Source organism: Tenrec ecaudatus, chromosome 10, assembly GCF_050624435.1.
Source record: "Tenrec ecaudatus isolate mTenEca1 chromosome 10, mTenEca1.hap1, whole genome shotgun sequence".
Taxonomy (NCBI): Eukaryota; Metazoa; Chordata; class Mammalia; order Afrosoricida; family Tenrecidae; genus Tenrec; species Tenrec ecaudatus.
The window spans coordinates 120,910,035-120,933,517 of NC_134539.1; the positions used below are offsets into that span (position 1 = coordinate 120,910,035).

The 23,483-nt window shown below is 48.8% G+C and overlaps 1 protein-coding gene across 1 annotated transcript; it reads left to right on the plus strand.

Moving 5' to 3' along the window:
• The first annotated feature begins 3,954 nt into the window (after positions 1–3,954).
• Positions 3,955–16,186, plus strand: CHCT1 (CHD1 helical C-terminal domain containing 1). Its single transcript, XM_075559628.1, has 7 exons — positions 3,955–4,148; positions 5,509–5,659; positions 6,862–6,963; positions 7,224–7,399; positions 7,837–7,936; positions 10,045–10,240; positions 16,110–16,186. Exons 1-7 carry the CDS (start codon positions 3,955–3,957, stop codon positions 16,184–16,186), a joined length of 996 nt encoding a protein of 331 aa, XP_075415743.1.
• The last annotated feature ends 7,297 nt before the right edge of the window (positions 16,187–23,483 follow it).

Consider the following 23,483-nt stretch of genomic DNA (forward strand, 5'->3'; position numbering starts at 1 on the left):
CCATCACACACACTTACATTTCATTAGACTGTTTAGGAACCTGCTCTGACGATTGTGATGATGCCATTCTGCCATGTTAATTTGAGACCCTGACAAGATATTTTTAGAGCACCCGAAGCCGGAATTAAAATATTGCTACCAAAAATGTGTGTGTGTGTGTGTGTGTGTGTGCGTGTGTGTGTGTGCGTGTGTGTGTGTGTGTGTGCGCGTGCGTGCGTGTGTGTGTGTGTATGAAATCAGGGCTCCAAGAAAAGGGAATCTATAGTCAATATCAGATGGGAGTTGAGAGGAGAGAGCACTAAACAAACCGGAGAAGGATTTGGAGAGAAACAGCAACAGCTCCTGACTTGTGTCCAGAGATGTGCCTTTGTCCTGCCAGCGGGGAAGGGGGCAGGGAAAGGCCTCATCATGCAGACCCGAGCCCAACTGACCGACCGACTGACCAACCAGATGCCTGGACACATGCTAGCCCACGAGGACCTTCTTTAATAGTGAGGACCTGAATAGGCTGCTGGTGGCAGGGGTAGGTGTGGGTGGGAGAGAGGGGATCTGTGGGTGGGGTGTGAGGAAAGGGATGTTAGCTAGGCATAAGCAGGCAAAGGGGACGAGGGTAGCAAAGGGGAAGAAGGTGTCAATGGAAGGAATCGTGCATGAAAGAAAGGTAGAGGCGCACTTCCCACCCCCAAGTGCCCCTTCAGTTAACTCGTTCATTCATTCATCCATTCATTCATTCGGTTCAACTTTTTCTCTGACTCTGGTCTGAATGCTGTCCCTCGCCTGCATTCTTTCTTGGGAACAGAACAAGAACTGAGAGGGGAGAGGCTCAGAGCCTCGAGGCTCCTCCCAGTAACGGAGTGAGGACAGTGGCCACTGTGCACAGGACACAGTGCTCGTCTCAGCATGAGTGATCCTGAATCTCCCTAATTTCATCACTGCTGCCCCTTCCTCCATCTCCGAGGATTAGCCTTGCCTCTGGTGTTTGTCACAGTGTCTATTGAGGGGCTTCCATAAGCTCAAATTTAAAGATCCATCTGACCCCCAAACCACGGCTGTTAAGAAAACCCACACAGAGGTCATTGGTTCTTTGGGGGAGCATCAGACTCTGATTTTAATGAAGGCTATAGAGAATTAAAGACAACTTCCTACGAGCTTCAGAGTTTGTCCACTTTCACAAGCTCATCAATGGATCCCAGGTTAAGAGCCTTTCTTTCCCTTAGAGAGATTCAGACCATGGTGTCCTTGGAGAATGGATATCAGACCTGGGCTAGGAATTGCTGGCATCTCCTGCAGACTCAGCAGGCAGAAAATTGGACTGGTGCTGTGGACTCAGAATCGGCTGCTAGGCTCAAGGTCCTCAGTTCAAACCCACCCGCACACTGAAGGGAGAAAGATAAGGCTGTCTGCTGTGGGGGAAATGAGTCCCCACAACCGATAAGACTATGGAGTGATTGTGTAATTAAAAGGAACAAATACAGAGACAAATAAATAGGAGAATGTGTTTGGGACTCTTCTCCAACTCACAAACATGAAGGCCTCCTTCCACCCAGAATCCTGGCCTTCCCGGCTTCTTAATCAGCGTAGAGAATTTGTCCCTATAAGCTCTCTTCCTGGTCTTCGGCTTCACTCAGTCTGCTTCCATAAGGAATTCGTCTCAATGATTAGGGAAAAGAATGTACAGATGTGCTTTATACAATTGATGTATGTATATGTATGGATTGTGATAAGAGTTGTATGAGCCCCTAATAAAATGTTTAAAAAAAAAAAAGGAATTCATCTCAGGAGCCCAAAGGAGCAATTCTGCGCTGCTCTGCAGAGCATCTCAGGAGTCAGAATTGGCTCATTAGCAGTGGATTTGAATGCTCTGTTTTTTGTTTTCTTTGATTCCCAATATAATTCTAATTGGATAGTTAAATATTTCAGAGGAGGAATCAACAGGCCTTTCTCAGCTATGCTGGGGCTTCTTACAAAGAAAGAAAGAGAGCAGAAGTCTCTGCCACTGTTCATCTGGATAGAAGGACGGGCAGAGCTTCAAGGCCAGGACAGGAAGCATAGGCTGTAGATGCTGAGAGTCCTTTTCCATATCAGTTAAATCCAGAGCCCTCAATCATTTCTGTAGCCCCACTGTGTGTACTGGGTGGGGAGCGAACCTCGATGAGCATGAGGCAGTCTGCGCCATCACGGAGTGGGCCAGCCCTCAGAAAGAGGAAAGGAGTTACTTGGCTGCTAATCACAAGGTTGGAGGTTCAGAGTCGACCCAGAGGTACTTTGGAAGGAAGACCCGCCGAGACCTGCTTCTGAAAGCCCTTTCTGAGCCTGTGGACAGGGTGTTCCTCCAGCGCGCACGCGCGCGCACACACACACACACACACACACACACACACACACAGGTGGAATTGACTGGAGGTCAACTAGCTGGGGGGGGGGGGGGTTTAAGACAAAAATAAAACGTCCCTGTCTTCCAGATGCCTAAGGCAGGTGGCACTTAGGGTTTTGTTTTGTTTTTTTGTTTATTTCCTCTTTAAACAAATGTTTGGAGAATGACTGGTGAGTGGGTTGACTTGCCCCAGGGAGTCCTTTTATGCTGACCAATTGAATGTTGAAGAAAGTCTCTCAAAGGCAATGGTTTTTGCTTTTGTCTTAGTTAATGAGTATTGAGTCATTACTTCAGGCTGTGTTTAGGATCAATTGTTTGATAATCAAACCGTGATGGAAAGAGGGCAGGTATCCAGAGTTTCCTGCTTGCTAGAGGCTCTGCAAGGGACCAGGACCAGGAAGAGTAGAGGGGGGGTGGGGGGCGGTGAGAAGCTGGCAGACACGGACAAGCCTTTGTGATTCTGACATTTAGTTCCCTCTTCTGAACTGTAGATATTTGAGGATCAAAACACACACACACACACACACATGCACACACACATGCACACACACACACATGCACACACACATGCACACACACACACATGCACACACACACGCGCACACATGCGCACACACATACACACACACTCACACACACACACTCACACACACACATGCACACACACACACACACATGCACACATATATTTAATTCCTTGTTTTTACCCCCTATCCCCTCCGCCACTGTGTTTTCTTCTGTTCTTGGTCCGTATTCGTGCCCACTTACCTATGCAGGAGTTATAATGTACACACACCCCTGTGGTCTGTTTTTACATTTATTTTCTAATGTTTTTAACAGTGACATTTTAAGACCAACACACCTCCTCCACCTTCTCTTCTTGATTGTAAAACAAAACGAGAACAGATCATAGGCAAAGAAAGTGAAAACTCGTCTTAGACGCTGAAGTGTATCTTCAAGAGTTTTTCCCTGTTTCTATAAATACATCATCCTTCTCTAAAAAAAGTGGAACCATGGTGCACAGCTGTTTTAGTTCCTGTTAATAAACATAGACACAGTAGCGTTTTCCTTGCTTGTAGGAATACATACAATTTACTCACCCTTTTCTATTGTTGACATTTCAAGGGCTGAGGAGCCCTGTGGGGGCTGCTAACCCCCAAGTCAGTAGTTTGAAATGACCAGCTGCTCCTCGGAGAAAAACAAGGCTTTTGACCCCCGGCAAGAGTTGCAGTCTCAGAAACCCACCGCGGCAGTTCGACCCTGTTCTGTAGGATCACTATGATTGGCATTGGCTAAATAGTAGTTAGTTGCTGTTTTTAAGATTGGCCACAACTGTAAAAGCCCTCACACAGATGGGAACATCTCTCCCAGAAGTGGAATGGATGAGGCAACATTTTGGACCGCGCTGGTTGTCCAGGCTCCTCGCTCCCTGTTCACTCTGCTTCCCAGGAGTGTCGTCCTTCCCATTGTGCACTTCAAGAGAAGCCAGTCCCTGGAAAAGGACATCGTGCTTGTAAAGAAAAAAGTCAGCGCGGCAAGGAAGACCTTCAACGAGATGGATTGACACAGTCCCTGCAAGAATGGGCTCCCACACGACCATTTGCAGGGCCGCGTTGGCGTGTGATGAGGTCGCTAGGGGCTGGGACCGACTGAATGGGCACCTAGCCCTAACAGAGCTGCATGAGCGCCGGTGCTGGGATTCGAATAAGCCGTCTAACAGCCAGCTCGTTGCCCTAAGGACCGTGTTAAACATGAACAAACGGTACACCGAAAGGTAGTTTGTTATTTCAACACGGAATCCGAGCACTGCTGTCAGCGATTGAGTTCTTGTTTTGCGGCCGGCTGCCCAGCTTCCCACCTTAGAGAGAACTCTGGTTGCAGTGCCACCTAACACCCGGTTCTCCGAAAACAACAATAAAAGTTAGGGACGGGCTCTGCCCAGCCAGCACGAACCTACTGAATCCCGCCACCCCCACTGAGTCGTCCCCCCCCCCCACTGATAATGACTCAATTAATGCTCAGAGACCAGATCTTCCCGTCTACAGGCAGATGTTTCTTTCTTCCGCAAAGAGCCAATGGCTTTAGTTAAGCACGATGTCATGGAGCATAAGAATCTCAGAGGGACCCCTCCAAACCCCAGGCAGTCGCCAGAAAGCCTTGGGGAGCCATGTCCCTGCCACGCGCCCATGTCGTCGCTAGATGGCAAGAGAGAGGCCTTTGAGGACCGAGCGCCCCAGTCCCAGCTCCGCCCGCCCTTGGCCTCGATTTTCCAAGTCGGTGCCCTGCAGAGGAAACGACCCTCAGGCCAGCGGACCCCGAAGGCTCGGGCCAGGAGATGGGGTTCAGCTTTCTAAGGAAGCAAATGTGGACTAAGGAACTGAGGCGCGGCTGTCTGTCGCCGCCGCCCAGAATCCGAGCCCCACTTGATCCTCACCAAGTCCAGGCTCCTCTCTGATGTTCAGGTTCAACTGGTACATAACCCGGGGAGGAAGTACAAGGTCAGCAGTTGGAACCCTCCAGCCGCTCCGCAGGAGAAAGACGAGGCTTTTTACTCTTCTTTAGGTAGAGTTCCTCTCGGAAACCTACAGGGGCAGTTGTCCCCTGTCCTCTACCATCACTCTGAGCTGGAAACGACTTGATGGCAGTGAGGTTTTTTTTTGTTTTAACCCCGGGGGACGATTGTTGTAAGCTTCATTAAGAAAATACATCAGGGCTATTACCCTATTATCCCTGTGCATCACCCCACTCTGCAACACCTAGTGCTGGTCTATTCCCTGAAGGTATCTTTGGAGGACCAAAGAGCAGACTCACAGAGATTTACTCCATTCTCTTTTCAGTGTCCCCGCCAGCCCTTTATCCCCAGTCTGTAGAGGGTGCTGTACATTCCTGCCGGGCACCAGGGAGCCCAGGAGTGGTCCACAAGTAGGGAAATGACTTCAGATGTCTTGGGAGAGTTCAAAATTAGCATTTGGAAACGTTTCTCAGGACCAGCTGTGAGCTCGGACAAAGTCCTGGGTCCACCCTGCACCTCTGCTCAGTTCCCTGTTGGAGGGGTGCCTGGTGACAACCCTTAGGAATGAAGTGGGGGAGGGGCCTAGGCTCTGTGTTGGCGGTTGCCATGGCTTTACCTGGAGTTCTGGAGTCAACCTTGCCATTCCTTGGGTCCGAGACCACAACAGACTAGAAATCCGGGAGGATATGCGGAGTGTCACCCTGGAGGCCAGCAGCAAACCTCTGGAGGTTTCAGCGGGGCACGGGGGTGAAGCAGACAAGCCACTGGAGAAGGTGACGTGGGGGTGGTGGTGCGAGGGAAAGATAGAGGGAGCCTCGGGGAGTGTCAGAAGGCAGGAGCTCCAGGAAGGAGAGAAGAGAGGAAAGCGATGGGATCCGCGAGTTAGCCAGAGGCCTAGAGCACAAAAGGAGGATGCTTCATTCAGAGAGATAGCTACCGAGGTCAATTATTCCTGGCAAGATGAGGAGCAGGAGTCCCAACTTAGTGTTGGTTATGAAATCAGTGTGTGGGTATGCATGTGTGTGTGTGTACATGTTGATGGTCAAGCCAAGTTCACTCTCTAGTGCCTTCCTGAGTGTGGGCATGGAGCATCCTTGTCTGTCCCCCTGGAACATAGGCAGAAATGAATGGTCCCTTTTCAGAGGCTCCTGAAAGATGAGATGTCACCTCAATGGTATCAATCCATGCTATGCTCTGACTTCTAGTATTATTTCACCATTGCTTTGCCTCCATTAATTTTCTTGATTTTTCTCCCGTAATTTTACTGTCAAAAAAAAGTTTCTTATCGTCATCACCATAATAATTTTTTGTCAGGGACTGCATATCTTGATGCTACATGTCAGGGAGGTGAGAGCGTAGCAAACCTGGGACCTAACCAGAAACCAAAGCAAAGATGTTGCCCTTGAGTTAATCCCCGTCTACCCTAAAGGATCGAGTAAAACTTCCTCGCAGGCTTTCAAGAGCTGTAATCAGACTGCCGCATCTTTCTCCCATAGCAGCTCGTAGATTTGAACTGGTGATCTTTCATTTAGCAGCCAAGTGCTTAACCACTGTGCCACCAGGGTTCCTTCATCCTGGGACTTGGCTGGATGGATTAACCAAGGACTCTCTCTGTTCATTCAGCCCTCAAGGCATCATTTAATTCTGTTAGTACCTAGGATCCTCCTCTGTACATACAGATGATGATATAGAACCTCACAGAATTTGTGGGAGAATAAAAGGAGCTAATATCAAGTGCTTTCCAAAGTGAGCTCGTGGAATATGCTGTGATTATGATCAAAAGAAATCATGGGCATTCTAGATTTTCCAAGTGGGGGTTATGAGAGATTAGTCCAGGCCTCACTCCCATCGATGCTGGTCAAAGAGGCCCCTGCACCACTGCTCATGAACAATGGTCTAAACTTCTCCTGCTGGTTGCCGTCCTCTGTCCCTCCCCCCCCCCCCCCCCCCCCCCCCCCCCCCGCTTCTGCCCCAGGTGACTGATGAGCCCTTCTTGGAGAGGAGCTCCAGCCCCCTCCCTGCCGGAGACTCACTGGTGCGCCACGCCAAGGGCCTGGATCAGGACACCTTTAAGATTGTAAGTGCGAGGCCGACCCAGGTCTCTGTCCTCTAGTCTCTGTGAACCAACCTCACACTCATAGCTCACAACCCCACCCCGCTTGTCACACTCATGGGAAGGGAATGGGGTAAGAATTAAATGGCGCCTCCTTGCCCCAAACACACAATTCTTTGGGGCCACAGGGCTGAACTCCCCTAGTTTATACGTGGCTGCTGGAGTCTACCCATCGACTGCTACTTTTCTCCCATGGGCCCTCTTCTCACTGGTTGCCTCCTCAGTGCAAAGAATACCTACGGCCTCTGAAGAAGTTCCTGCGAAAGCTCCACTTGCCCAAGGACCTTCCCCAGAAAAGGAAGCTCAAGTACATGAAGCAGAGCCTGGTGGTCCTAGGGGACCACATCAATACCTTTCTGCAGCACTACTGCCGAGCCTGGGAGATCAAGCACTGGAGGAAGTAGGACGGTCTCTTTGACCTTCTCCCTCTACCCGCTCCTGGGCCACTTCCTCTCCATTCAAAGTCACATGCCAGGCAGAATCCCAAACCTCTTCATCTGTCTATGGAGGAGTCAGGATCTTGGCGGGGAGATAGGGAAGAGAGGATAGAGAGAACAGGGCACCCCTAATTACTCAAGGCCACATTGATGCCATCTCAGCTATACACACAGTGGACAAAGACATCTCCTGAACTTCAAGGAGACCAGACTCCGATGGCGCTCCTCCTGGGTGCCGATGTTGGTCATCAGTACAGGTGGTTCACAGACAGAGGATCCCGTCAGCCCCCCACCTCTGTAGCTTCCTACTCCAAACCAAGCAGGCGACTTGTGGCCTGTGCAGGAGGGAAAGGGCTGTGCCCCCCTCCCCTGGCCTCAGCTCTCTCTCCACCCTCGGCAGGATGCTCTGGCGATTTGTCTCCCTCTTCTCTGAACTGGAGGCGAAGCAGCTTCGCAGGCTCTACAAGTACACCAAGAACAACCAGCCAGCCAAGTTCCTGGTAGGCAGATTTAACCCAGGACTCCGGCAGGCTCCTCTGGGCACAGGTCTTGTCTTCTTGGATTGTGCAGGAAGCCTCCTGTCACAACCAGTGCCCCTCCGTCTTGTCCATGACTCACTGAGCAACGCCCCACTGCGGTGTCCTCACGGCGACCCATTAGCACTGCCTTGGGTAGAATGAGGCTGGAGAAGACAGAAGCTTAGCACCAAGATTTTCACCCTCCACCGCCACCCCTTGAGAGCACGGGTGGGTCGTCCCTGCAGAGCTGTGGGCAGGGGGGTGAAGCCAGGCAGAAGGGTACAGCTAGCTTGGGGAAGGCAGCGGAAAGGGAACCTGGGGGGACCGCTGACATCACGGGGACCCCGGCTTCTCCAGAACCAGTAGTTGTCAATCATTCTGATCTCAGCATATTCTGACACCCTTGCAAATCATTGATAACCCCAAAGCATTCATTTATCTGGGTGATATCAATTGATATTCACCCAATTGGGAATTAAAGCTAAGGACAAATTTAAATATGTAGTTATTAACTCAATTAAAAATAAAAACAACGAACCTATTACTTATTAGGATAAGTAATAGAATTTCATGGCAAGTAACTATACACTCCCCCAGCTTTAGAAAGACAGGTGGCATTTGTTTTACTTTTTTGCAAATCTTTTTCATGCCTGATCCAATGGGAGACAGCTGGAGCCTCATAGCTGCTCCTGCAGTCAATCTGCTGTGATGCGTAGTTTTCCCTGAGGAACATGAAGACAAATCCAGCCTCACCCAGAGAGATAAGTGGAAAAGAGAAAAGAGCGCCTTTTATAAGCCTTTTCAGAAATTATGATTTTTTTTTGTCTGCTACCATACCCAAACCTGGTAAGTGCTTGTTACCGAAAGGCAAGTTGGAATGTAGAATTTGTGACCGCATCTGTGACTTTTCATGCGCGGTCACATTCAAGTTGCTTGGTCTTGTACTTTGAGTGAACTCCATTTTTCATGGCATTCATGAGGTTAAAAAAACCATCTCAGAGACACCCCGCATGGACACCCCGCCGCCTACCCAGGAATCTACCAGCCATACTTGCTGTACCACTGATCCGAAATGGGCGTGATAGGCCACGGCTACAGAAATTGTCTGTGTGTCACGGGGCACAATTATTGTCCTCATGCAATTTTCAAAAGGCTCCGAAGTGGAAGTTCCAGCGAGGAGTCACAGTTTGTAAAAAAAGAACTAAAATGCAGGGAGCTAAGGCCATTCGCCGCAGATCACAGTCAAAGGGAAAGGACGAGCCGAGACGGCAGCCAGGTCTGCCTCCGACCAAAGCCCAGCTCTCACCAGACACGCACAAATAACCGAGAGCTTGGAGCCATGGTGCTGGTGAAGCGTATTCACTGCACCATGGATGGACTGAAGGAAGAACTGTGTGCAGCAAAGGGACGAGAGCAAGACTTCATCTCACACGCTTTGGCCATGGTCTTAGGAGGGACATCCTGCTTTGGAAAGTAGAGGTCAGTAAGCGACAGGAAGGAAGGCACAGTGTTCCAGCACGGAGCTCAGACATAACCACTGTGAGGATGGCCCAGGCCCAGGCCCAGGCGGGGCTGGCTGTGGATCGAACCAATGTGACAGCATCTAAACAACTTCACAACCACAGCCTCCTGCCAGTGACCTAGAGCTTCAGCTCCAACCAAAGCCTGCCTCTCTGGGTCTGCTGCTCCCTCTCCACAACCACAGCCGAGCCGTTGCCGTGTGGGCTGCTTGGAATCGGAGGGGTTGTCATTTCAATGGTTCTTGAGCTTCCCCCAGTCAGGAAGACACCAAAAATCACTTTAAGACTCCCAACTTTGATTTCACCGAAATAAGGACTTGAAAAGAAAATCAGCCCCAATTTTTCATTACCAACACTCAAACAAGGCACTTCAACTCTAAAAAGAGGGAGAGGACGGGATTTCAAACTAGAGCCCCTTGACCACCTGGCCCAGCTCTGTGTTTCTCCCCGTCTTCTGGTGAAGTGGGAGGTGCACCCAGACAGCAGCAGTGTCCCCGTGAGGGCAGGCCAGGGGCTCTGAAGTTAGGATCCCTCTCTTCTCAAGCCTTCTGAACACTGACCTCATTGCAGGTGGCATTCTGCCCCTGTGACGCTCTGGAGGGCTCCTTGCTGGCCAACCAGGAAGACTGTCTGCCCAAGCTGTGCACGGCCTGGGGGCTACACAGCAACATCAGCGGCATGAAGGAGAGGCTGTCCAAAATGCAGAGCCCAGCCCGGAAGCTGGCCCTGCTGGGTGAGCTGGGACCCCAGGTCCATGTGGAAGGAGGTAACACCCAGTAGAGCCTCAGGCACCCGAGAGTGTGCATGCGTGTGTGTGTGCATGTGCACGTGAGTGTGCGCACACACAAGCATGCAAGCGCCTGGTTGGGCAGGGTTTGAGAGGTGTCAGAGCCTCTGCTCCTGATTCAGTCCCACAGCGGTATGAGAGGGCTCCCTAGACAAGGTTAGGGCCTATGAAGAACCTTCCCATGCATAGACAGATAGGGGTTGGACCCATCACCCTCCACTTTTCTGGGCCCACAGCTAGTCAGCTGCCCTTGCCTGACTTCTGGTACATGGAGGAGGTGAAAGCAAACAGAACCTTAGAGCATGGTTCTAAAATAGACCCAGATGTTCTGACCAAGGTGAATGCAGGGAAGGGGATCGACCAAGAGTGGCCTCACCCGCCCAGCATGAGACAGGAGGTTGAACTGGTCAGGGCCAGAAGGCATGGATAGGGCGGTGCCTTGACTCTGTGAGGGCCCAAGGCCCCAGTGCCAACAGTTAAAATTGAGGACATAAGACATGTCATGGGACTTGGAAGAATGAAGAAGTGTCTGTTAAGATGATGTAGAACAAGCAGACCATGTCTCCAATGAAGACAAATTGCTCCTGGCTTCCAGGCCAGCCTCTCTCTGTACCAGTGCTTTGTCTGGCATCCACGTACTGCGCCCTTGCAACACCCTGGCAAGATGAGCAGTGCTATTCCACTCTCAACATGGCAATCCGAGCCTATAACGGCAAAGGGAATGTCAATGAGACAGACTGCATGAGGCTAGGCTTTCAAAAAAGTGGGGAAGGGGGAAAGGAGATGGCGGAAGGGGACAAAAGAGTGTGAGGACAGGTCTGTGCAGAAGTAAGTGGGGTGAGGGGCAGTGAGCAGAGTCTGGCGTTGGAGTTGAATCTAAGAGCAGATTGGAGAGTGTGTGGGTGGGAGAGGAGCAAGGATTGGATGGAGGATTGAGAGGTTTGCTTTTATGCAATTAAAAGCCAAAACTTTTCCTTATGAACTGAGTGATGACTTATAGAGCAGATGCATTTGCCAGTTAACGATCCACCCGGTTTGTTTCATCTCATTCATTACAATCCCCACAGTGGAGCATGGCTTAGCCCACTTCCTCCTGGTGTTTCCTGCTTCCCTTCCTCCTCCTCTTCTCAGCCTCTGAACTTTGTCCTTGGGCAAATGCTGTTCTTTTGATCTCAGATGGACGGTCATTCTAAGGTATGCCCTTGTTCCTCTTCTAGACCTGCTTACTCTTTGGCTGAAAGTTGAGTCTCAGGGGTGAGTTCATCTCTAGACCTGATGGGTGACTACGGGCCATGGTCTTGGAGGTTCCATCAGCCTCTATCCAACTGATAAGCCTGGTCTTTTTTATGTTTTAGTATGTTCCACATTTGTCTCTGCTCTATCCAGGATCTTCTAATGTGATTCCTTGCAGAGCAGTTGTAGCAGTGGCCGGGCACCACCTAGTGCTTCTGATCTCGGTGGAGACTGGTGTTTTCAAGGACCAGGTTGCCATTGGATTCATTGTTTACATGTATCTTCAATTTTCTCTTCTTTTTTTGAAATTGTTATTTCTTTATTTTTAATCATTTTTATTAGGGGCTCATACAACTTATCACAATCCATACATCAATTGTGTAAAGCACATTTGTACATTCATTGCCCTCATCATTCTCAAAACATTTGCTCTCTTCCTAAGTCACTGGCATCAGTTCCTCATTTTTACCCCTCCCTCTCCACTACCCCATCCCTCATGAACCCTTGAAAATTTATAAATTATTATTTTGTCATATCTTTCCCTGTCCGATGTCTCCCTTCACCCACTTTTCTGTTGTCCGTCCCCCAGGGAGGAGGTCACATGTAGATCCTTGTAATTGGTTCCCCCTTTCCAACCCACCCTCCCTCCACCCTCCCAGTATCGCCACTCTCACCACTGGTCCTGAAGGGATCATCTGCCCTGGATTCCCTGTGTTTCCAGTTCCTATCTGTGCCAGTGTACATCCTCTGGTCTAGCCAGATTTGTAAGGTAGAATTGGGATCATGATAGTGGGGCAGGAGGAAGTATTTAGGAACTAGAGGAAAAGTTGTACGTTTCATCGTTGCTACATCACACCCTGACTGGCTTGTCTCCTCCCCGAGATCCTTCTGTAAGGGAATGTCCAGCGGCCCACAAATGGGCGTTGGGTCTCCACTCTGCACTCTCCCCCTCATTCCCTATGATAAGATTTTTTTGTTCTGCTGATGCCTGATACCTAATCTCTTTGACACCTCATGATCACACAGGCTGGTGTGCTTCTTCCATGTGGGCTTTGTTGCTTCTGAGCTAGATGGCCACTTGTTTACCTTCAAGCCTTTAAAACCCCAGACACTATATCTTTTGATAGCCAGGCACCATCAGCTTTCTGCACCACATTTGCTTATCCACCCATTTGTCTTCAGCGATTGTATTATGGAAGTGAGCACACAATTATATGATTTTTTGTTCTTCGATGCCAGATAACTGATCCCTTCGACACCTCATGGTCACACAGGCTGGTGTGCTTCTTCCATGTGGGCTTTGTTGCTTCTGAACTAGATGGTCACTTGTTTACCTTCAAGTCTTTAAGACTTCTTTTCTTTCTTTCTTTTTAAAAAAAATCATTTTATTTGGGGTTCATACAACTCTTATCACAATCCATACATTCATCCATTGTGTCAAGCATATTTGTACATTTGTTGCCACCATCATTCTCAAACCATCTTCTTTCTACTTGAGCCCTTGGGTATCAGCTCCTCCTTTTTTTCCCTCCCTCCCCACACCCACTCTCCCTCACGAACCCTTGATAATTTATAATGATTATTTTTGTCATGTCTTACACTGTCTGATGTCTCCCTTCACCTACTTCTCTGTTGTCTATCCCCCAGGGAGGAGGTTATATGTAGTTCCTTGTAATCAGTTCCCCCTTTCCAACCCCACCTTTCCTCTACCCTCCTGGTGTCACCACTCTCACCACTGGTCCTGAGGGATTCATCTGTCCTGGATTCCCTGCATTTCCAGTTCCCACGTACCAGTGTACATCCTCTTGTCTATCCGGCTTTGTAAGGTATAATACAGATCATGATAGTAACGGGGAGTGGGTGAGGAAGCATTAACGAACTAGAGGAAAGTTATATGTTTCATCGTTGCTACACTGCACCCTGACTGGCTCATCTCCTCCCCAAGACCCTTCTGTAAGGGGATGGCCAGTTGCCTACAGATGGGCTTTGGGTCCCCACTCTGCACTCCCCCTCATTCATGATATGATATTTTTGTTCTTTGATGCCTGATACCTGATCCCTTACACACCTCGTCATCACACAGGCTGGCATGCTTTCTTCTTTGTGGGCATTGTTGCTTCTGAACTACATGGCCGGTTGTTTACCTTCAAGCCTTTAAGACCCCAGACTCTATATCTTTTGATAGCCGGGCACCATCAGCTTTCTTCACCATATTTTCTTATGTACACACCTGTCTTCAGCAATCGTGTCAGGAAGGTGAGCATCAATAGTTCTGACTTAGGTAGCCAGTCACAAGCCTTTAAAGCCCCAGCCTACTCACTCCAAGGTAGGATGTAGAACATCGGTTTTGTGGATTATATTATGTCAATTAACATTAGTGTCCTCTGAGCCTCAAAGTCCAGCAACTCATTTTCTCAGTTTGGGTTATATCCAAGATGTTTCCATAACTTTGCCCACTTCTGTTTTATCACATTCATGGCTGTATTTGGAGCAGAGATAAAGACCTATGTACAAATAGCTTCTGACCATCCTATATATACCGTGGGAATCCCCCAGCTCTCCCTCTCACACCTACTCAGCCTCCTGTCTCTCTGTAGCAAAGTGTGGGCAATCTTTATCGCAGGCTTGTGTATATAATAGTCTTTATTTCTGCTGTCTTGCACTTGTACTCTCCTTCCAGGAACTCTGTGCCTCCATCTTTAAAACACAATTTTTTATGCAAGTTAATTTTTTAAATGAATCTATCAAGGTGAAATTTACATAGCATTCAACTAATGATATGAAATGAACATTTAGTACGCTCCCAATCTTGTGCAAAACATTTCCATCACCACACAGTCAAACCCTCTACCCCATGGGCAGTTACTCCCCCTTCCCCAACCACCAGTCTTCATTATGTCTTTAGGGAGTTCTCTAGTCTTGAATGGAATCATACAATATGTGACATCTTATGTCTGGCTATGCAAGTTTTAAAATCACCTTTTATCATTACAAGCAAAATGGAGCCATATCATGCAAACCAGCCGAAAATCAGGAAGTGAAATCATCAGCTTGTTATCACCACTGGGGGCGTCGTGGGTTACGCAACCATCGGCAGCTGGCGGTGAGAAAGACTTGGCTTTCTGCTCCCATGAAGAGCTACAGCCGTGGAACCCCACAGGATCATTCTGCTCTGTTCCACAGGGCAGCTGTAAGGCAGAGTTGGCTTGATGGCAGTGAGTTTGGTTCAACACTTTCCAAATCATCTTTTTTTAATGCATACGTTTCCGGACCCCGCCCCCCACCCTTCCCGCCGCAGGCAGTTGTTCTGCGAGTGTCTCCCTTTTGGATTTCTGGCTTGTTGCTTGTTCCTGGCATCTTGGAGCTTGTTCCTTTATCTACGCGCAGGACTTTAGATCTAAAAGCTCGAGGAACTCCAGCTAAACATGTTTTGGTCTAAAATCCACCAGAAGTGACGCTGTGCTCCACATACTTTGGCACCAGCAAACAGGTGGTCTGGGAGGCCCACCATGACTGGGCCAAGGTGAATGGCTGTGCCCACTCCTTGTGGTGAGCAGGTAACTGTGAATCCTTGCACACCAGCGTTCCATGCAGCTTCATCGCACCAGCCCAAAGGTGCAAACAACCCAGGGGTCCATTCCCAGATGAATGAGCCTGCTCTCTCCACACAGGGGAAATACTATTCATTCATAATGAGGAGTGAAACTCTGATGCTAGGATGCAGATGAAGCTTTAAAATCAACTGAGTGAAAGGGTTTGCCTCAAAAGAACAGATATTAGATGATCCTATTTAAATGAAATACCCCAAACCCCAAAGCCAAACTCACTGCCACCCAGTCAATGCTGACTCCTAGTGACCCTTGTGGGTTTCTGAGACCCTAACTTGTTTACTGGAGTAGAAAGCCCCATCTTTCTCTCTAGGAGCTGCTGGTGGTTTCAACTGCAGACTATGTGGATCATAGCCCAATGGGTAACCCGTACACCAGCAGGTGAATGAACTATCCAGAACAGACAAGATGCTGATTTGTGGTCACGAGGAAGGGCTGGAAGGGAGAAATGGGGTCTCAATAAGGGTACTGAGCTTCTGCTAAAGGTGACGAAAAGCCAAAAGGTAGCAATGTGTTGATGTTTGCACAACGGAATGAAGGTAATTGACACCACTGAGTTGTAGAACAGCAGGCAAAAAGTGACTGGTGTGATGTTTCTTGGACACTGCAGCTGTAACAGAAGTTCTGAGGTTAAAGGGAGGCAACATGGTTAGCAAACAGTTCTAATAGCAAAAGGCAGGGGACTGGGGGCATGAAGCCCGGGAGAGGGGTAAGGAGAGATCAGAAGCTAGAGGGCAAGGCATTTGGGGTTTGGCCCGGACTGTGCTCCAACCAGCTCTCAGGGTGTTAGGCAGGTCTTTTCTTTCCTCCATGTCCAGGTGAGATTTCTCATCTGTAAAGTGAGGGTCATATCATGTCCCCACCTTGCAGGGTTTCTGTAAATCAGGGCATAGGTTGGAAGTAAGATAAGCTGTTGTCCTTCCTTCTCTCTCCCCCCACCCAAATGTTACAGACCCAGAACCTCTTACACTTATGACGTCATCAGGACTCTGGCCTTCCTTTCTCAGGTCCTTTAAGGAAACTTCCTCAAAAATCAAAACTGAAGCGGATGAAGATTAAGGAAGCCCCAGACAACGGCCCATAGGAGGCCCCAGGTGGGACGGAGGGCGGGCCCACCACCCTGGGGCCCAGGGTACTTCTTGTCTTCAGCAACTGCGTCCCTGGGAGGGGAAAGATGAACGCTGTCTTTGCCAGAAAAGATGCTCCCTTCTTCCTTATGAATCAACAGGGGAGGAAAATAAACATCCTTACGACAGTTTTACTTGATTTGACTAACTCATCATTTGTTCATTTTTATATTTTAAAAGATCCAGGATCACTTTTGCCAAGGACTCTCAGTCTAATGGGAGAGAGACATGTAAGGAGACAGTTCAACTGGTGATGCGACACAGATGACTGGGAAGGCCAAAACCACGAATGGGGACAAGCAAAGGGGTTGGGTGGATGGCATTGGCCCGGTCAGCCAGAGAACAGCAGACCTGGCAGGCTGGCCTGAGTGCCTTTGGCTTCATCTCCTAGGTAACAGGCTAGTGTGTTGGGGAGCAGTGGCAGAGGAGGTGTCAAGTAGAAGGAGAGGGTCATTTGGGTAGTAGGGAGTTGGTCTGGGGGCTTTCAGCAAAGTATATGGGAGCGGGTGAAACTGGTGGTGAGAAACCAGACTATAGGTGAAGGGTCTTGGCTAGGATGGTAATCAAAACTGTGGGTAAAAGGGGGAACCGATTACAAGGATCTATATCTAAACTCTTCCCTGGGGGATGAACAACAGAAAAGTGGGCGAAAGGAGACGTCGGACAGTGTAAGATATGACAATAATAATTTATAAATTATCAAGGGTTCATGAGAGGGGAGAGCAGGGAGGGAGGGAAAAATGAGCTGATACCAAGGGCTCAAGCAGAAAGCAAACGTTTTGAGAATGATGATGGCAACAAATGTACAAATGTGCTTGACACAATGGGTGGATGGATTGTGATGAGTTGTATGAGCCCCCAATAAAATGATTAAAAACAAACAAACAAAAACAGTGGTTAAAAACGGGCAGTCCTTGAGCATGATAGTGGGACAAGAGGAAAGAAAAATGAAATAGCAGAAAGAGGTTGGAGGTAAAGGGCATTTATAGAGGTCTAGATAAAGGCATGTATGTAAATATATATATATGAGGATGTGCACATAGATCTATGTGCATATATGTATAGATTTAGTATTAAGGTAGCAGATGGACATCGGGCCTCCACTCAAGAACTCCCTCAATGCAAGAATACTTTGTTCCAGTAAACTGGCATTCCATGATGCTCACCTTCCCCCCACAATCGCTGAAAACAAAGCAGGTGCATAAGCAAAGCAAATGTGGTGAAGAAAGCTGATGGTGCCCGGCTATCAAAAGCTATAGCGTCTGGGGTCTTAAAGGCTTGAAGGTGAACAAGCGGCTATCTTGCTCAGAAGCAACAAAGCCCACATGGAAGAAGCACACCAGCCTGTGCGATCACAAGGTGTCGAAGGGATCAGGTATCATCAGAACAAAATATCATATCATTGTGAATGAGGGGGAATGCGGAGTGGAGACCCAAAGCCCATCTGTAGGCAATTGGACACCCCCTTACAGAATGGTTATGGGGAGGAGACCAGTCAGTTAGGGTGCAATGTAGCAATGATGAAACATACAACTTTCCTTTAGTTCCTAAATGTCCCCCCCCCCCGCAACTATCATATGATACCAATTCTACTTTACAAATCTGGCTAGACCAGAGGATGTACACTGGTATAGATAGGAATTGGAAACATAGGGAATCCAGGACAGATGATCCCTTCAAGACCAGTGCTGAGAGTGGAGATACAGGAAGGGTTGAGGGAGGGTGGGTTGGAAAGGAGGAACTGATTACAAGGATCTACATATACCCTCCTCCCTGTGGGACGGACAACAGAAAAATTGGTGAAGGGAAACGTCAGATAGTGCAAGATATGACAAAACAATAATTTATAAATTATCTAGGGTTCATGAGGGAGGGGGAGCAGGGAGGGAGGGGGAAAATGAGGAGCTGATGCCAGGGGCTTAAGTGGAGAGCAAATGTTTTGAGAATGATGAGGGCAATGAATGTACAAATGTGCTTTACACAATTGATGTATGTATGGATTGTGATGAGTTGTATGAGGCCCCAATAAAATGATTTAAAAACAACAACAAAACCTGGCAGCCTGGTGCAACATTCCGATTAACGATGGGCTTTATTTGTTCCTGTGGTGTCTACTCTTGTTGGAAAATTTTAAAAATTTTGTCAGCAGTCTAAAACTTGACATTAAGAAAGAAAATATTTCTGGCTTCGCTTAAAAGCTGGCCACCCTGGGGCCTCCATGCCCATGGGTAACACTGCTGGGCTTCCCAGTTCACAAGCCCTGCACAGTGCTGACAGACTGGCACACTCAACTATGGCACCCGGTGAATTTTGTAAAATTCAGGACAGCTCGGAATGCCCAAAGGCAGTGAAGACATGCCGCCTAGAGGGCCGAGGGGGAGGAGTTGTTGATGAGCTGTATCTAAAGTACCATTGGGAGGTGACAAATGTGGGGAAGTCGACACAGAAGGGCAGGAGGAGGGCATAGGAAGTGCAGGTGATGCCCGGCTGGAGAGGTGAGGCAGATGGCCCTCAACTGCAGCGTGGGAAGGAGGTCCGGCCATCTTCCTAACACACAGCGCAAAGGCATCATTAAGGCTCTGCCTGAAGGGAGCCACCCGGAGAGGTTGGGGCCAGGCCACAGGAGTGTGAGCCTTCCTGGTCCCTACTCCTCACTCCTATCAACTGAGACGTCCTGATGTTAATCGCCAACTAGATTTGAAGAACTCTGGGAAACATAGAAAAAGGAATGGTGCCCAGCATGCTGGGTGGGGGTGGGGGAGGGGCGTGCTTGGCTGATCCCTGACAGTGCTGATGAAGCAGGGAGGACTGGAGTGACAAGGCAGGCTGGAGGGTGCTCATAGTGGTTTGGGGAACCTATTTTTTAAAAAAAGAAATCTGCAAGTCCCTTGTGTGCGAGGCAGCACTGCCACCTGGAGGACTCATGGGGCACTCCGGGACTATTCAGCTGGACAGTGTGTGCAGTGGGGACCGCCAGGAAGAAGCCAGGAGCGTTGCCTGCAAAGTGAGCACTAGGGAAGGTCGAGTCTGTAGCCTCGATCGATCGTTTCTCTCACGCTTAGTAGGCTCTCAGACTTCCAAAAAGTCGGACCACATGTGGTTTGTCTGTTTAAAGCCCTTTAATAACAAACTCATCTCAGCGTGAAGGGCACACTTCGGAAGGAGGAGGGGAGGTCTGACTGGCACGTGTGCACCTCACACGGCCACTACCAATGATCCTCTTACGCTGAATTAACTTGGTCACGAGAGATTTCTCATTTCTTCTGCCTGCACTTCTTAATTAAGCCAGTCCGTTTGCAAATTTGCAATTGCCAGAGGGGTTTCAGCACCTCACTGAAAGTCTCGCAGAGCTTGAGGTGGCCCTGGTTCTGGGGACTCCGTCCAATGTGACTCATCTCAGTGGCAAGGGCTAGGCTGCTGCTGCTCCTATGCTGGCTGGGCTCCCGGAGGCTCCTGGAAGGAGATGCCGAGCCCGGAGGACTCAGCCCTGCTCCCTCTGCTGGAGGCTGCAGTGATGGTGGCCCAGCGCAGAGCACACTAGCTGTCTGTCCTAGTCCCCATCTGGGGCATCAGACCGGGCAGCTGCTGGATGAGCAGTTAGGCTGGCCTGGTTTCGGCTCTGCTCTGAGCACTGGCCGGTGAGAAGTTCAGCTCCGGTTTCCACGAGGCACCCTAACTCGGTGGTGAGGCAATTTCTGGACAGCACACAGTCAAGCAGCTCCCGCAGCCTTGGAGAGATGTCCACTTGCATTATCTTGATGTCCACGTCACGGCAACTGCAATCTGAGTAGAAATGAGCTCCATTTCACAGGGTTTCCAATGGCTTTTCTTTCTTTCTTTTTTACACACCGGGGCGCTTTAGTGAGCTTGCTGAGGTGGAAGATACAGGCGCAAACGGCTGCAGACAGGAGCGGGGGCAGGCAGGTCAGGGCTGGAGGGTTCAGGACACAGCATGGTGCAGTGGCTAGTGGCCTTGCTGGCCCATCATGTGACAGGTTTGGAAGCTCATCACTGTGCCCATGGCGAGAAGAATGACGAAGATGAGGATTCCCAGGAGGCCGAAGATCGTAGAGATGATGTTCAGGTACTTGGCGGTGGATGCCCCAATCATGTCCCCCACCATCTTCCAGTCCCTAGACTTCACGGAGTAGGCGTAGGCCACGAAGCCCAGGCAGCAGCAGTTGAGGAAGAGTGCGTTGACGAGGGACCAGACGAGGTGCTCGGGCACGTGGGGTTCACTCTGGATGTTGATCACGGTGGACTGCATGGGGGCGGCGTGGTATAGGGCCCACTGCCCGCCAATCTTGAGCTCCTCTTGAGCAATCTCCTGTTGTGAGAACACAGAGGCCTGCAGAATGGGAGAGGCCCCATTGGCTTTTCAAATGCTGCTTTGACCAGGTCACTCTTCTGATGCTCTATGTAAGAAGCGGCAGCGTTCCATTGCCCTTGCATCGAGATGCTTGCTAGCCTAAAGGGCAGCAGTTTGAAACTACCAACCGCTCCACAGGAGAAAGGCTTTCTACTCCTGTAGTTTCAGAAACCCAGAGGCAGTACTACCGTCCTCTAGGGTCGCTATGAATCTGAATGTCCTCGATGGCAGTGAGTTACTGTGGATTGTACCTGGTGACCCACTTCTAATGCGTACAATGTGACAAAAATGTTGCATCCCTAAGCAGGCCATAAGACATTGTGGATTCTGTCTTGCATTCTCTGTTGGATCACTCATCGTGGGGAAGCCTGCCAGCATGTCATGAATGAGCAGCTCCATGGAGAAGCCCAGGAGCTGAGGCCTCCTGCCAATCACCAGGGAACAGAGCCCTTTGGGAAGCAGAGCCTCCAACTCCAGCCAAGTTTGAAGATGACTATAGGTCTCCCTGCTATCTTGATTTGACCTCATGAGACACCCTAAACCAGAACCACCCAGCCATGCTACTCCTGGATTCCTGATCCACAGGCATTGTCAAATGATAAATGTTTGTTGCTTTAGCCAGTAAGTTTTGGGATTATTCCATATTGATGAATGGCTAGTATTCCTAGCAATAGTGGATGAGGTAAATAGACAATGGCACAACCACACGGTGGCACACATTAGTCATTAGAAATACTTTTTCACGTGCATCTAATAATGATGGAAATAAGGCTGGATAGCAAAATGAACATGAAGTATGAAAGAAATAGAAAACACACACAGAAAAAGCACCAGCCAGGAAAGGTCCCAAAATTTTACATGCTGTTTTTCACTTGTTTACAAAAATTAAAAAATAAAAACTTCTATTATTTTCTAAATTTCTACAACAATAGGACATAAATTTTATAAATTTCTGAAACTATAGGACATCTAGAGGAAGACTGCTTGGTTGCGTGCTAGCAATGGAACACCCTAGCCCCATCCTACAGGGCTACCCTTCTCCCAGTCGTTCCCTCATTTTAGTGCAACTTGATTTATCACTATTTTTGGGGGGCTACACACAAAACCCACCTGTTTCCAGTGTTCTCTTTGCTCTTTCCTGTGAAAACGAGCTCCAGGGGGCGTGTGTGAGAAGCACTGGGTAGCAGCTGTCCCACCAACTTGCTCAGCGAGAGATGAGGCAATCCGCTGCCTCGGGAAGATGCGCAGCTTGGAAGCAGCTTCCTGACCTCAGAGGGTTGCTGGGAGCCGGAACAGACTTGATGGCAATGGGTCTGGTTTGGGTTTCCTAGGCCAGGAGGGTGGTCTGGGAGTCTGCAGCCAGAGAACTTGTGGCTATGTGAGCAGAGGCACGGACCAACTACTACTAGCCTCCTCCATCTCCCGCCTCATAAACTCCCTGCCATCAAGCCCAAGTCTACTCAAGATGACCCTGTGGGACGGATCTACCCCTCCCCACGGGTTTCCAAGACTCTTTACAGGAGCAAAGAGCCTCCCTTCTCTCGTGGCACGGCTGGGCTGGTGGCTTCAAACTGTTCAGCAGCCCAGTGTTAACCACTCTTGGTATGAGGGCTTCCTGGTCTTCCCCTTCATGGGGGTGGTGTATTTTAACTGCAGAAGTTACCGTCAGCTTAACCTTCCCGAAGACCTTTATGAGCCTTACCAGGGATTTCAGTCTGTGCTCTCATCCAGACGACTCGTGCTTCGGGGAGGTCACGAGTCCTCCCTCCATGCAATGTGGATATCCTTGGTGGGGTCCATGGATTTTTTCCCCCCTGGACATTTCACTAAATAGAATCTTACAGGATGTGGCCTTTGAACCAGATTTCTCTCAATTGGCATGCACTCTTGACAAACCCTGGTCAGTTCAGGTAAACACACCTCCTGTTGGGTTTTGACAAGTTTCCCAGACTTATCTGGTTGGCGTTGACAGGGCCCCTTCTCAAACTTCATCTGACTTTCGCTTTCTTAATATTCAACTCCTGCCATTGTGTTGATTCTCAAGAGTGACTCTTTAGTAGCAACTTAACTGAAGTGGCTTCTCTAATTTCAAAGGGACATGATCCACCCAGCATTAGTATTCAACAAAACTGTCTCCAAACCAAATAGCTAAAGTCCATTGCTACTTACCACTGAACTCAAATTTCAAGGCAAGGCTTCCCTTGACAGAGGAACAAGGCTTCACTGAGGAAACGGCACGTCACATGGAAGGCACATGAAGATGCAGAAAGAAAAACCATGACAATTCATGCTGCTGAAGGTAGCAATGAGCTAGTGTTGGCTATTCCAAGTGAAAGTCGGCTGTCTAAAATGTTCTCTTCAAACAAAGTAAAATGTTATCACCTTCAATGTTAGGCTGTATTTCCTGTGAATGCTTACAATTTATACTGCTCAAAGTAGCTTATTTTAAAAGATCCAATTTGATCCCATACAAGGAAATGAAACATAAGAGGCCTTTATTTCTTGACTTATGTCACATTTCTACAGTTTAGATAGCTGGAACAGCAAGCTAAATCTAGTATTTATTCCCCACCATTCTCCACAGCCTATTATCACTGACTGCTAAGGAGAGGAACGGGGTCAAGACTAATATTTCTCCATGAGTTAATGTAGCGCTTAGTCTTTTTCAAAGTAGTTGAATGAGCCTTAACTTCCAACATTGTTCGCACGTACCTCTTCTGCCTTTTTTCTTTCCACAGGACTTTTGTTCTAGTTTCACCAGTTTTTCGCACACCATTTTCTAACAAAAAGTCTGCAAAGTTTAAATAACGCCTGGCCCCAACAGAAATTGGTCACAACTAAATTAAAAACAGATACACTGTAAGTGCAGGAACACTATATTTATT